This window comes from Otolemur garnettii, unplaced genomic scaffold, assembly GCF_000181295.1.
Source record: "Otolemur garnettii isolate 467f Iridium unplaced genomic scaffold, OtoGar3 scaffold00115, whole genome shotgun sequence".
Taxonomy (NCBI): Eukaryota; Metazoa; Chordata; class Mammalia; order Primates; family Galagidae; genus Otolemur; species Otolemur garnettii.
In genome coordinates, this window is record NW_003852510.1 from 6,487,454 (window position 1) to 6,502,025 (window position 14,572).

General features: G+C 40.7%; 1 protein-coding gene across 2 annotated transcripts in view; it reads right to left on the minus strand.

The window, feature by feature from the left end:
• The window catches only part of SYNE2 (spectrin repeat containing nuclear envelope protein 2), a 387,860-nt gene that overhangs the window by 241,100 nt on the left and 132,188 nt on the right, over positions 1 to 14,572 (minus strand). Inside the window, exons 20-27 of one of the 2 annotated variants that reach the window (XM_023517601.1) lie at positions 11,031 to 11,189; positions 10,111 to 10,284; positions 7,792 to 7,926; positions 5,366 to 5,524; positions 3,288 to 3,532; positions 3,084 to 3,174; positions 1,852 to 1,970; positions 1,502 to 1,628 (exon numbers count right to left, since the gene is read on the minus strand). In XM_023517601.1, the coding sequence (XP_023373369.1) occupies positions 1,502 to 1,628; positions 1,852 to 1,970; positions 3,084 to 3,174; positions 3,288 to 3,532; positions 5,366 to 5,524; positions 7,792 to 7,926; positions 10,111 to 10,284; positions 11,031 to 11,189 (1,209 nt within the window). The remainder of the gene's footprint in view (positions 1 to 1,501; positions 1,629 to 1,851; positions 1,971 to 3,083; positions 3,175 to 3,287; positions 3,533 to 5,365; positions 5,525 to 7,791; positions 7,927 to 10,110; positions 10,285 to 11,030; positions 11,190 to 14,572) is intronic. The other variant, XM_023517602.1, reaches the window with a different exon arrangement.

Genomic DNA, 14,572 nt, shown 5'->3' on the forward strand with positions numbered 1-14,572 from the left:
CCACAACGCCCGGCTATTTTTTGGTTGCAGCCGTCATTGTTGTTTGGCGGGTCCGGGCTGGGGATTCAAACCCGCCACCTTAGGTGTATGTGGCTGGCGCTTTAGCCGGTTGAGCTATAGGCACCAAGCCGCGCACACTATTTTGTTGTTGTTGTTGTCATTATTGTTTAACAGCTCCAGGCTAAGTTTGAACCCGCTAGCCCTGGTGTATGTGGCCAGTGCCCTAACCACTGAGCTATGGGCACCAAGCCTAAACTCCTTTCTTCTAAAGTAGAAACACTTTAGATTACAATTTAGAAAGATATAGATGTAAGAACAGATACTCTATTTTTTCTATATAGTAAATCCTTATTACCTTCTAAAAGAAAATTGGAGTGAACAAAAATTCTTTCTAAATGAATAAGAAATGAATGAAATTAACATATCCTCTACAAGTAATGCCTATAATGCCATACTACTCCACCTCCTTATTTTGCATTTCATTATTTTTTAAAGACACTGGTATCGAATTTTACTGAGATATTAGTAATATGATTTGTTCTTCACTTTCCCCAAAGATTAGTACAACTTTCTAACCAGCTCATTATTGAGTCACTGGGAAAGGTCTCCAGATAGTTTCTTAATTGGGATGAAAACATGTTAAATCCATCATTTGAACAAGAGGGGCTTTTCACACATAAATTTTGCTTATCAGATGAAAAATACAGAGGAGCCAGATAGTAGAGTGTGACAAGACCTGGCATAATAAAACAAGGAAACCAGAAAACTTGCAAGGATGAAGCAGGAGCTGGCCTGTGAGGGTTGGCTCTCATGTACTCGCAAGCATGCTGTAAGAATGCCACACTGCCATGCACAGACCATCCTCAAAATGAGGACAGGACTTATTCATAGAGCTTATGATGTATATGCCCACCACTAACAGACAGTTTTTTCTCTTGCTCCTGAGTCAACAGAAATACTTCCTCTGAAGGAGAATGACCCATCCTTTAGAGCAAAAACACCCTCACTGTCTGCCCCTTAGTGCCTAGCATCAGATAGTCAACAACTGGTGTACTGCACTTTTAGATGGTGTAACAATCTGATCGAGTAAATGACTCTAGCAAATACTCAGAGTCACTGGTTTGTCAATTTTGGAGCAACTGAGGTCAAGTTAATAGCCCTTCAACATGTTTTTCACCAATTTATCTGAGGCCTCCTCCCCCCCAAAACAAACAAACATACAAACAAAAAAAAATGCCCTTTTCAAGCCACAATATCTGGAGTTCAGATTAAAATGCAGGCAACAAATTTGGCCCCTAAATTAAAGTCTTCCCTGGGTTTGGTACTTGAAAGCAAATCCCTTTCTGGAATAAGATGTCATTAGAAATGCAAGCCAACAAAGAGAGTTCCTTGGAAACATTTAGCATATGGGATCTCAACAAAAACATTGATGTCTACACCCAGGGTGGTATTATTTTCTAACTAAAGAGATAGCCAGACAAATAGTATTTTCAGTAATTACCTGTAGATCTGTCAGTTTAGCCTGCAGGCAAGCAGCATTCCTTTCCTTTTCCGGAGAGAAATCAGAAGTAATCCTGAATGTGTTGTTTTGTAGCTGTAATTCAAGAATCTGTCTATGTTTATCATACCTGGGGAAAAAAATTGAATGCAGCATTATAGTACTTCATTTTTAAAATAAGACAAAATTTTTTTTAATTAGTGTCAATTGTACATGAGGAAACCCCACAGCATTTCTATTTTAGTCATTGGACCCCAAGTGAGACTAAAGGCAAACAAAACTATTAAATAGGACCAGATGTTTGCATTCATGAATCACTTGATGGATTTTCCAGCTGTATGCAAAGAGCTTACCTCTCTAGTAAACTCTTCATAGATGGACACCGATCCTTTCCATAGTTCTCTACAATGCTTTCTTCTTGCTGAGACTTTAACTCTGATGCTACGTTAAAATCTGTAATTGGTTCCATTGCCTAAGCAAATATGTGAAATAATAAACACAGTACCTCAAACATACTTAATTACCAGGAAAAAATAAATGCTTTATGCTCAAAGATATATCACTGATTCTTCATACCCTAAACCAAGGACAGTAGAATCTGTTTGAGATTTCTCAGCTCCCAGAAAAGTCTTCTCATAGGACAGAGGAGATTTATTAGACTGACTCTCACCTTCTAATTGGAATGACAGCATGATAAAGGAAATCTCCCAGTCCCTAAATGTTGTTCCTGCCTGAGACCACATAGCCATAGGCAAAAAGAGACAGAAGCCTGACACGCAAAAGAAAACCACTGAAAACAAATGCACCCTCTTCCTTCTTCCACACTTTCTGACTGGCAGTCTTGGGCAGATATACAGTAAGAACCAAATTACCTACAAGTCAAGAATTTAGAAAATCCAATTCCTGAGGAAAATGAAACATATTATAATGAGGAAAAGGAAAAAGTAATAATAAGTGAACTTATTCATGTTGGTGAAACTGAGGCATCTGTATAGACCAACCTGAACCTTCTCTACCCTCAGTAGCAATGTACACTGACAACCTGCACTCATGGTCCAAATGGTTGTTTGAGAGAATGGTTTACATACCCAGAGGAAGATTAGGTTATGCTCCTTACAGCTTTGGCTCATTGCCTTCTTTTTTTTTTCTTTGAGACAGAGTCTCAAGCTGTCACCCTGGTTAGAGTGCCATGGCACCAGCTCACAGCAACCTCCAACTCTTGGGCTTAAACGATTCTCTTACCTCAGCCTCCCAAGTAGCTGGAACTAAAGGCATCCACCACAAGGCCCAGCTATTTTTTGGTTGTAGTTGTCATTGCTGTTTGGCAGGCCCTGGGCTAGATTTGAACCTGCCAGCTCTGGTGTATGTGGCTGGCACCCCAGCTGCTAAGCTACAGGTGCTGAGGCTGGTTCACTGCATTCTAATTCTCTGAAAATCAGTCTTCCTTGTATCATGTCAGTGGGAATAGTGAGTTGATGAAAATAATCAGATATTTAAAACCAACACTTAATTAATGAGAAGTGATTGTTGTACACATAGCCTTTGCATTGGTTTACTTCTAAAACACATTATCCATCTTTACCACCTTTTCAGCTGATGGCCGGTTATCTGGTTTTGCAAATGGCACTTCATTGTGAAAATCCTCTTCTCTATTCTCAGATGTGGCCATGGTCACCCTAGGAAGGAATCGAAATAGCATATTAAAAGTGAGCAAGGAAAATGAAACTTAAAAGAGAATAAATAATGCCTAATGTCATTTGATTTTGCAAAAGGCTTCATCTTGTTTTACCCTGGAGCAGAACTGTCCTTATGAAGTAGGAGCTCGGTTTTGGAAATGCCTCCCATTGTGGGCTGCAGCACTGAGTGAATCTCGGAAGCACATTTCAGGAGCCTTTCTATCTTGTGCTCATAATCTCTGAGTACTGCCCTCACTTCTTGCTGACTCTTCTGTGAAGCAAGCTCTTTACACAGCTCCCTCAGGACATCCATGTGGTGATTAAGCTGGTACAGAATACCTTCCTCAGAAAAGCAAGCCTAATTGAAGAAATAAAGAAGGAAACAGGCTTCAGATGAGGTTCAGGATTATTCCGTAAGGATTAGCAACTAACAGATGTGTGTGACTTTGGCCCCCCATCCTGTTATAGGCCATCTACTGTGTGCTGGGAATGACAACAGGCACTGGAGAAAAAAGATGAGGAAGTCAGTCCTGAAGGAACGAGCAGTTCAGTAACACAGAAGCACAAACACCCTGCACGCAGAGTGAGAGAGAGAGCCACTACCTGTCACGAGGGGTCAGAGACAGCCTCCTTCTCACAAGAGGAGACCATTGTCAGCTGGATGCAGAAGGAGCAAGGACGAGCTCTCCAAGTAAAAGCGGGAAAGGACATTGCCAGCAGAAGGATTACCAAGACAGGAAAGATGTTCTGGAGGGACCAGCAGTCCCACATGGCTAGAGCACAGTAGAAGGAATCATAATGGTTCCCTGGGGCCAGACCATGAGAGGACTGAGTGGTTTTCTAAGAAGCTTAAGAGTTGTCTTGGGGGACATGGTGAGCCAGTGACATAAGATCTGTGGCTCCAAAGGATAACTCCAGTGGTGGGTATGGGAGATGCCATTATCATCATACTAAGGCAGGGGCTACAGCTCAGATAGGAGGCACCATCAACAGAAAGGGAGGAGAAGCTGCTCTGAAGACGGGACTTGGCAACAGACTCAACCAAGGCTGAGTGGGAAGGTAGGGGACAGATGAGAAGGGCATTTGGAAACAGCAATGCCTTTCATAACCAAAACGCAGAAAATAAAAGGAGGCCAAGTTTGAGAGGAGGTTATTACTGGTTCCATTCTGGACATGGTGAATTTGAGGTCTCTGAAGAATACCTGTGACATCAAATGGAACACAGCACTCGGGTGGAAGGATTCAGATGGAAAGATTAAGGCACTGTCAGTGTAGAGAAGGCAGGTAAAAATCCCATAAAATTAGCCAAAAATGGACAGCTCCCCACCCAGTTAAAACACTAAGATAATAGAATTAAAAAGGAGAGATTTGTGAAGAACACTAAAAAGAAGAACCAACTGCCAATATCTTTTTATTTTTTTAAAGATAGGGGCTCAGCATGTTGCCCCAGGCTAGAGTACAGTGGTGTCATCATAGCCCACAGCAACCTCTAACTCCTGGGCTTAAGCAATTCTCCCGAGAAGCTGGGACTACAGGTGCCCGCCACAACATTCAGCTAATTTTTCTGGATTTTTTTTTTTATAGACAGGGTCTCACTCTTACTCAGAATGGTCTTGAATTCTGCCCTCAAGAAATCTGCTAGGCTTAGGCTCCACGACTGCTAGGATTATAGGCCTGAGACACTGGGCCTGGCCTGCAGCCAATTTTATAAACATAAAATTAAAAGAGACTGACATTGGAAGCAGTAGAAAGTTAAAAAATGAAAAGAGGAGTCACTGCTTTCAATTACATAAAAAAAAAATAAGAAGGAACCCAAAAAGAGATCATTATATTTGCCCTAGTTGCTTTTTATCATGATTTGCTAGTTTTCACAAAAGTTCTGAGGACACCGTGTCCTGACAAAAGCAACTGTAGGTACTTTGGGGACAGTTGACCAGAGTCTGAGGACAGGGGCCCGCTGAGACACAATCTGAGAAATCATGAAATATTAACACAGTGATGACTTTGCTCACTTCTGAAAGGTATGAAGCATGGCCCCAGTGAGAGCTTGAACTGAAGAGATGATAATCGCAGGGACGGAGAGCTACAGGAATGTTCAGAGCAGATTTAATCCTGGGCTAAAGGCATACACAGCCATTTAAGGTAAACCCTAAAACGATGATAAAATTTCAGTGGGAATAAACTGTTGTACCTCATGTTCTTTGAGGAGACCCTTGGTCCTTCCTCTACGGATTAGTTTCTTTTCTTTATTTATTTGCTTTTCCAGTTTTGAAATATTGTCACTCAGCTTTCCCTTTTCAATATCTATTCTTAGTCGTGGAATGTACAAAGACAGTTCGTGGTGAAGAGACTGCAAAAAACAAAGGAATCCATTAACTGTGGGAACAGAATAAGCTGAAAAAGTATTTGTAGCAACAATAAAAATATGTATAGTAACAAAAAGAAATAGAGCGGAAACGATATTCTGATTTATCCATGTATCTTTAGGGAGAGTGTTTAAAAACATCTTGGACCCATAAACATATTATTTTTTCTAACAACTAAAAATGCATTTTTACATTTAGACAAGCTACAGACGGGGGAAACTATATGCAAATTACACATCCAAGCCAGAGGAGGCCCATGGAAATGTCATCTGTGTATCCTGGCAAGAGGAACACTGGGGGGGAAACTGAAAATGTGAATAAAAGTACAAACTTTAGATAAAAATAATGCACCAATATTTGTCCATTGACTGTGTCCAAGGTAACTGTGGGACCAGACAAAACTTTTCAGGCTCTCTCTCTCATGGTACCATGGAAGTCGCTGTTTTTCTGAGACAGCCATAACTGTACTCGGTGGTGTCATACTTATATAGCAGCTGTTCACCACCTTGCCTCTATTGTCCCCTGGGTATAAAAGGTAGAGAAGACCTTCTTATTGTGAGCACCTCCCATGACGCTCACTGGTAGCCATGAGCTGAATAAAGCATGCTATACCTGCCCTCAGTACCTAAGTTCTATACTGTGGTCTATTCAAATCAAAACAGTCACATTACAGTGACTATACTAATGCATGATGTTAATAAAAGAAGAACCTGGACATAAAGTATACTGGAACTTTCTGTGTCATCTATGCAATAATTCTGTAAATTTAGGCTGGGCACAGTGGCTCACGCCTATAATCCCAGTACTCTGGGAGTCCAAGGCAGGTGGACTGCCTGAGCTCACGAGTTACCAGTCTGAGCTGGAGCCGAGACACAGCCTCTAAAAATAGTGGGGTGTTTGTGGCAGATGCTGTAGTCCCAGCTACTCAGGAGGCTGAGGCAAGAGAATCAATTGCTTGAGCTCAAGAAGTTGCTGTGAGCTGTGATGCCACAGCACTCTACCCAGGGCAACAAAGTGAGACTCTGTCTCAAAAAAAAAAAAAAAAAATTCCATAAATTTAAAACTGTTAAATTCAAATAAAATTTAAAATTTATTTTAAAAAGCATTTTAGGAGGCACCTTAACAGCATTTAATTTGATTATATATACATATAGGCACACACACATTTAAAATACCAACAACCATTTATTAATTATACTTTTTTATATGGAGACAGAGTCTCTCCCTGTTGACCTGGGTAGAGTGTTGTGGTATCATCCTAGCTCACAGCAACCTCAAACTCCTGGACTTAAGTGATCCTCCTGCCTCAGCCTCCCAAGTATCTGGGACTTCAGGCTACAAGCACCCACCACAACACCCAGCTAGCTTTAAATTTTTTTTTTTTTTTTTTTTGGGACAGAGCCTCAAGCTGTCCCCCTGGGCAGAGTGCCGTGGCATTACAGCTCACAGCAACCTCCAACTCCTGGGCTCAAGCGAGTCTCCTGCCTCCGCCTCCCAAGTAGCTGGGACCACAGGCGCCTGCCACAACACCTGGCTATTTTTTGGTTGCAGCCGTCATTGTTGTTTGGCGGGTCAGGGCTGGGGATTCGAACCCGCCACCTTAGGGTACGTGGCTGGTGCCTTAGCTGGTTGAGCTATAGGCGCCGAGCCTAAATTTTTTTTTTTTTAAGACAGACTGTCACTTTGTTGCCTATAGTATCATAGCTCACAGCAACCTCAAAATCTTGGGCACAAGCAATTCTCTTGCCTCAGCCTCCCGAGTAGCTGGGACTACAGGCACCCACCACAACGCCCAGATATTTTTTTTAGAGACAAGAAAGAGTCTTGCTCTTACTCAGGCTGGTCTCCAACTACTGAGCTCAAGCAATCCACCAGTCTCGGCCTCCCAGAGTGCTAGGATTACAGGCATGAAGCCCTGCACCCAGCCTTAATTATACATTTTAACATTAATTAACATTAATTAGTGGAACACAATCTCAGTGGTAGATGCTCCTATAAATCCTTGCAACAATTCTGCCAAGTAGTCGGTGCTCTTCCCATTTTAACAGCGAGGCTCCTGAAAGTGAAGTACCCTGCTGAATCCAGGTTCACTGCCATCATAATCTATGCCTATTCTGCTAGGAAACTTTGTGTGAAAACTAGGACTACAGCTTAAAGGGGTGGGTCCAACAGGGGAACCCCAAGAATGACTCTGACAACAAACAGGCCCAGATCCAACCTCTAAGCGTAAGCCCCAGACACATATTCTTACCTCCCACTTGGCACAGACAGCTCTACTCTTTTCTTCCAAAGATAGCTTCTCCTCCTCAGTTACGTTATATTTTAGTTCTTCAACTACTTTCAAATACTTGGCCACACTTTTAGTATTAAAAATTTCTAGTGCCTCCTAAAAAAAAAGCAAATGAGACCATACAAACCTCTTTCTACTGCCAAATCCCCAAAGCTAATTTTGGTGTGTCATTTACAGGTGGAACTAAGAATGGAGTCTCTGAAGACTATGTGAACATTCACCTAAAACTTCTCTTTGTAAATTGAGGTGGATATCCCTTCCGTATGTCTTGAATTCTTTTGAAGAGTTACAAAGTATTTATTATTCAAATGTTGTTACTGAGTTGAGGCCCATTAATTAAGACCCCTGCAAAATTATTTTGATAAAAAGAAAAAAAATAAAAGCTTATTGTACAGGGTAACAAGCCCCTGGCAATGTTTCCTCTTCTAAAGTAAAGTATTGAGCAGAAAGGGCGTATGGGCGCATGTTGAGAGGAGCACTCCAGTAAGAGAAAGCACACAGCAGGGTTAACCCAGCAATCCAGCTCTTGTGCACAGGCAGCATGATGCTACGGGGAGGACACATCACCTTATTGTCAACATCACAGTTTGGCCCAGGGCCAATTGTGTGGCTGTTCCGCCCCTGGGAAGGAGCAGAAGTAGGGATGGGGCAGCCTTGACAGGGACGTGTCTGCCCCTTACTTGGTGTACTGGACAAGAGCAGAAACCTACCTCAGTAACTAGTGAATGACAGAGCAACAAAACAGGCTGGGGCCTGTGAAAAAGCAGAAAACCTATAGCAAAAAGAAGATGATGTGATGCATTCATTCTCTTGCTACACACAATCACAGGCTTGGCACAGGGAGGCTCAATGCTGAGCTCTGGGTCCTCCTCTGAGGGCTCCTGAGGAATGCTGGACTGGGGACTCTGGGGACACCCTAACCCTATATGCCAGCAGGGCACTCCCATGCTGCCAGGTGTCCATGGAGTCCCAGGATTCTTAAGGCAATGCCTGGCAGGGCAGGAACCTTGCTTCTGCTATGAAAATGTGTCCATTTCTCTACATGCCAAAGGCAAAGAGGGGAGACCCAGAAGGGAGATGGTCAGGGAGAGGAAGATGGCCTGAGATTGCAACCTCAGCTCCTCTTTCTGAGGAAGACAAAGCCTGGGAACCGCTATGTTTTCCTTTTCACTTTCCTGTGCAGGTCATATCTGCCCTTCTGAAATCCAGCCTAGTGATTATTTAAAAGAACCATTGACTCTGAAGGTCAATGCAGCACTCTCAGTAGCCTGGGAGTAAAGGTGGGGGGGAAAGGTGGAGGGGACTGGCCAAGTGGAGGCTAGCAAAAGGCAGTGTAAGATCAAGCAGGTGAGGGATTTTAAGGTCACAGGAAGGCTAGTAACAAAATAGCTGATATAACAGAGTCCAGTGTGGTTAACAATCCAGGAAGCAAAAATAGGGCTGAGCCCCAGAAGAGACAAGAAGAGAGGCTGGTGAGGGTCCCAGGTGTGCCCCTGTTTATAAAGTGTGGGAGCAGCAGGGCGGGGTGCTGCCTGCCTGCATCCTTACCCCCTCAATGCAGAGTGCATTTTAACCATTTGATAAGACTTCTATAATGCCAGATAAACAACAGGACACATACTACTCCACCTCTTCACTATGTCCCAGGGTAGAGACGCTGTTTAGCTTTGCTGCTGATCCCCCTAGCACCTCCGAGAGTGTTAATTAATAGTGACTCCTAGTTTGGTTAGATCTTAAGCTGCAAGCAAGTGCCTATCAAAGCATAAGAAAATCAACCTGAACCTATCTCTATACAAAACAACATTATTAGGACTTTACCTACAGACAAATCTATCTGAAAATAATTGTTATCAATGCATTTTAATAATAATAGTATTCACTCACATTTAGAGAATTTTAACTATGAAAAATGCCTTCATGCTCCCTATTTTCATTTAAACCCTCACAACAAATTTGGCAGCTAGATACAGCTAGAATTGTTATGCCCATTTCACAAATAAAAAGGCCAGAGAAATTAAATTGTTGTTCAATGTCACAGAATCAGCTGTGCTCTTTATCCTACATCACCAAGTACATTCAGCAGATGCACAATAAAATTCAAATTGAAAATGTCTTATTTAAATATTTATTTTTAATAGGGGAATAAAGTATGATATTGAGAAACTTTTTAAAGTAACAGCAACTTTGTATATAATTATAGTGAAGGAAATATCTTGATTTCTAACAAGATCGGTAGCTAATAATAAATATCCTATATTTGATGGTTGAAAAAATTGCTACCTTATGTTTTGAAATGAGTCCACTGGAGCTCTCTTCTTGCCCAAGTAACTGTTCAGCTTTCAAAATGTCTGATTCAGCTTCCTTCTGTGATTCTTCCACCATCAGCCTGACATCCAATTCTGGTGAAATGTCAGCTGAGCTCTTAAACACTGCAATGAGTTTTACTATGCTGATCTGCAAGTGAAAAAAAAAAAAAAAACAACTCTCATATTAATACTTGGCCTGGCTCAGCGCCTGTGGCTCAAGCGGCTAAGGCGCCAGCCACATACACCCAAGGTGGCGGGTTCAAATCCAGCCCAACCCGCCAAACAACAATGACGGCTGCAACCAAAAATTAGCCCGTTGTGGCGGGCGCCTGTGGTCCCACCTACTTGGGAGGCTGAGGCAGGAGACTCGCTTGAGCCCAGGAGTTGGAGGTTGCTGTGAGCAGTAAAGCCATAGCACTCTCCAGGGGCTCAGCTTGAGGCTCTGTCTCAAAAAGAAAAAAAAAAACTTGGCCCACAGATGGGCGTTGTGGCGGGCACCTGTAGTCCTAGCTACTCAGGAGGCTGAAGAAAGAGAGTCACCTGAGCCCAAGTTTGAGGTTGCTGTAAGCTATGATGCCATGCATCTAGACTTAGCAACAGACCAAGACTCTGTCTCAGAACAAACAAAACAAACATACAAAACATTTGGCCCAACTTTTTAGTAAATTCAGAAGTTAATATATGTTAATATTTCCTTTAAATAGCAACTCCTATTTTCCCACTAGACAAAGGAGTATCTGATTTATTATATTTATATTTCCCATTATGCTGTAAATTATAAAAAAATAAAATATAGTGCAAAAGTAATATTTTACATTATCTCATCCTTCACCACCCAATCACTGAGCAGTTTTAAAGAACTGATTTGTTAAATAGGGAATATTAAAAAGAGACCTGGACTTTCTCTTTAGCTTCTTGGATCTTTGTCTGAAGACTAGCCTTGATAACATCTTGGACGGACTCCTGGCCCGAAACACTTTGTATATCCATTTGTAAAGTATCTTCACTTTTAGCCATAAGCTTGTCATACATAGAGCCTTCAGCAATAAGATGCTGTTAAAACAAATTGAAACAAATATTCAAATTATGTATTAAATATTAATCATAACAATGACCAAATTGTTGGGAATTGGGGAAAACAAAAAAGTTCATTATTAATCCCAAATTAGGGAAATTTATATTCTAAAATAATTGTTGCTTTAAAAATTTGTCTGGGAATTTTAAATTAATACAGATTCTAAACATGTTCTTTTACAAATTATTCTTTATACAGTGAGCACATCAATAAAATGAAAACTGAAAGTAATAGAGTACCAATAGAAAGAAAATGAGTTAAGAGAATAAAAAAACCTTAAAATTAAGTTGTTCTAAGACAAATTGGTGGAGAAGAGAATTCAATAAACGTTACTAGAGAAAATGGCTACTGGGAAGTTATCTTTTTATTTTTTTAATTTTAATTTTTTGAGACAGAGCTTCAAGCTGTCACCCTGGGTAGAGTGCCATGGCATCACAGTTTACAGCAAACTCCAACTCCTGGGCTTAAGCGATTCTCCTGCCTCCACCTCCCAAGTACCTGGGACTACAGGTGCCCACCACAACACCCGGCTATTTTTTGGTTGCATCTGTCATTGTTGTTTGGCAGGCCTAGGCTGGATTCGAACCTGCCAGCTCAGGTGTATGTGGCTGGTGCCTTAGCTGCTTGAGCCACAGGCGCCAAGCCAAGTAATCTTTTTAGAACTCTGCTTTGTACTACATAGGAAAAACAAATTTCAGACAGATCGGAAAGTTACATCTGAAATATGAAACCACAAAAAGAAAACATTACCCATAAAAGTCAATCTGCTATCTGGGTATGGAGGGGACAAGAGCAAAGACAGACATGGCTATATAAATATCAAAACTTCCTATGCAAAATAAAATAAACAACTTAAAAGTCAACGACTTAGTAAAAATATCTGTTACAAAAATGAAAATGGATCATATTTCAAAGAGCTTGAAATATGATATAATAAGTATAATAAGAAATAATATCAAGATCCCAAACAAAATACAAGAACAAATAATTCACAGAAACAGACAACTAACAAATATATAAAAAATAGTTCAATCTTCCATGTAATCAAAGAAATGTGTGTAAAAATAATAAGATACCGCTTTTGAGTTTTCAATAGCAAGAAATAATTTTTTACTTACAAATCATGTGTGGCATGAGTACGAAAAATAAAAATTATATTCTATCAACAATGTCGACACTTCAGCATTAGATCAGCAAATGCCAAATAAGATCTTAATTCTCTTAGGGCAGTGGAATTATAGTGATTTTAATATTCTGTAATTAGCAAATTCATTTATAATTTCCACTTTTCTCTCTTTTTAATTACAAAAGTAAGAAAAAAGCTCTTATACAAAAAACTGAAAGGTATAGCATATAAAGAAAACATTCCATATGAAAGCTATAACCTAATAACAACCTAAGGATATGGGGAGGGGGGAGGGAGAGGGGAGAGGGTGGAGGGAGAGGGATTTGAGGGTTCACTTTTGTGGTTCATCTTGCAAGGGTACAAGTGAATCTTTCTATGAGTAGAATATGAATGTTTTGACATAATAACTAAGAAAGTTACATGAAGGCTATGTTAACCAGTTTGATGGAAGTGTCTTGGATTGTGTGTGAAAACACCACACTGTACCCCCAAAGTGCATCAATGTACACAGTTACCATTCAATAAAAAAAAAAAAAAAAAAATATTCTCCAAAATAAAAAAAAAAAGAAAGAAAAGAAAGAAAACATTCCGGGCGGCACCTGTGGCTCAAAGGGGTAGGGTGCTGGCCCCATATGCTGGAGGTGGCGGGTTCAAACCCAGCCCCAGCCAAAAACCACACACACAAAAAAGAAAACACTCCTCTTCTTTCCCGTCCCTTCCTCAGTTGTCGCTTTCTCATTTGAAAAATTCTTATTTTATGTCCACTATGCTACTATCCTACTGCACTAAGAGCTGGGTATCATAAAGGATCAAGACAAAGCCAGTTATTTGGACATCCTTACATACACTTTTCTATAGATGTAAAGTATAAAACCACAACTCAGTCTTAAAAAACACTAATGAGGCCAGGCATGGTGGCTCACACCTGTAATCCCAGTACTTTGGGAGGATGAATGGGAGGCTAGCCTCAGTTAAGGAGATCAAGACCAAACTGAGCAACATAGCAAGACCCAGTCTCTTAAAAAAAAAAAATTAGCTGAGCACAATGGCACAGCACCTATAGTCCCAGCTACTCAGGAGGCTGAGGCAGAAGGATCACTGGAGGCAAGAAATTTGAGGTTACAGCGAGCTATGCTCATGCAACTGCATATCAGCCTGGGCAACAGAGTGAGACCTTGCCTCAAAAAAAAAGCAAACAAGGGTGGCACCTGTGGCTCAGTGAGTAGGGCACCAGCCTTATATATGGAGGGTGGCAGGTTCAAATCCAGTCCCAGTCAAACTGCAACAAAAAAATAGCTGGGTAATGTGGCCGGCGCCTGTACTCCCAGCTACTTAGGAGGCTGCAGCAAGAGAATCGCCTAAGCCCAAGAGTTGGAGGTTGCTATAAGCTGTGACACCATAGTACTCTACTGAGGGAAATAAAGTGAGACTCTCTCTCTCTAAAAAAAAAAAAGCAAAAAAACTCCACTATACAAAACAGTAAAATCATTTTTACTGTTTAGGGAACATTTTAAAATAGTATTAAAAACAGTATTTTAAAAATAATTTTAAAATAATGAATCTCTACCTCATTCTTTTCATTAAAATAAATTCTAGGCTCAGTGCCCATAGCACAGTGGTTATGGCACTGTGCCATATGCACCAAGGGTGGCGGGTTTGAACCTGGCCCAGGCCAGCAGAACAACAACAACTGCAACAAAAAATAGCCGGGCATTGTGGTGGGTGCCTGTAGTCCCAACTACTTGGGAGGCTGAGGCAAGAAAATCACTTAAGCCCAAGAGCTTGAGGTTGCTGTGAGCTGTGATGCCCCAGCACTCTACTGAGAGGAACATAGTAAGACTCTGTCTCAAAAATAAATTAATAAATAAAAATAAAAAACAAAATAAATTCTAGATAGAGCAAAATAAATATAAAAAAGAAAATTAGAGAAGCCGTGGCAGGCGGCATGATACATTTATTCTAATATTTTCAAAGCAATAAAAACTATCATTTTTCTAAACAATGAAAACATAAAATGCTGAAATGTACACCTTTCAGAAAAGTATGCTTACAAAAATTATGTAAATCCTTTTTTTATTCCAGGAACTTCCCATCTTGTTGTAATTTATGATATCCTCCCTCTGTAGGTTTTATAGCTGAGCTGAACTCAGTGAAAAGCTCAATGATAACTCCTTTCCCAGGAGAACTCAGTAATATTAAAACACTCTTGCCTCATTGCCTTTCTTTTTTTTTTTT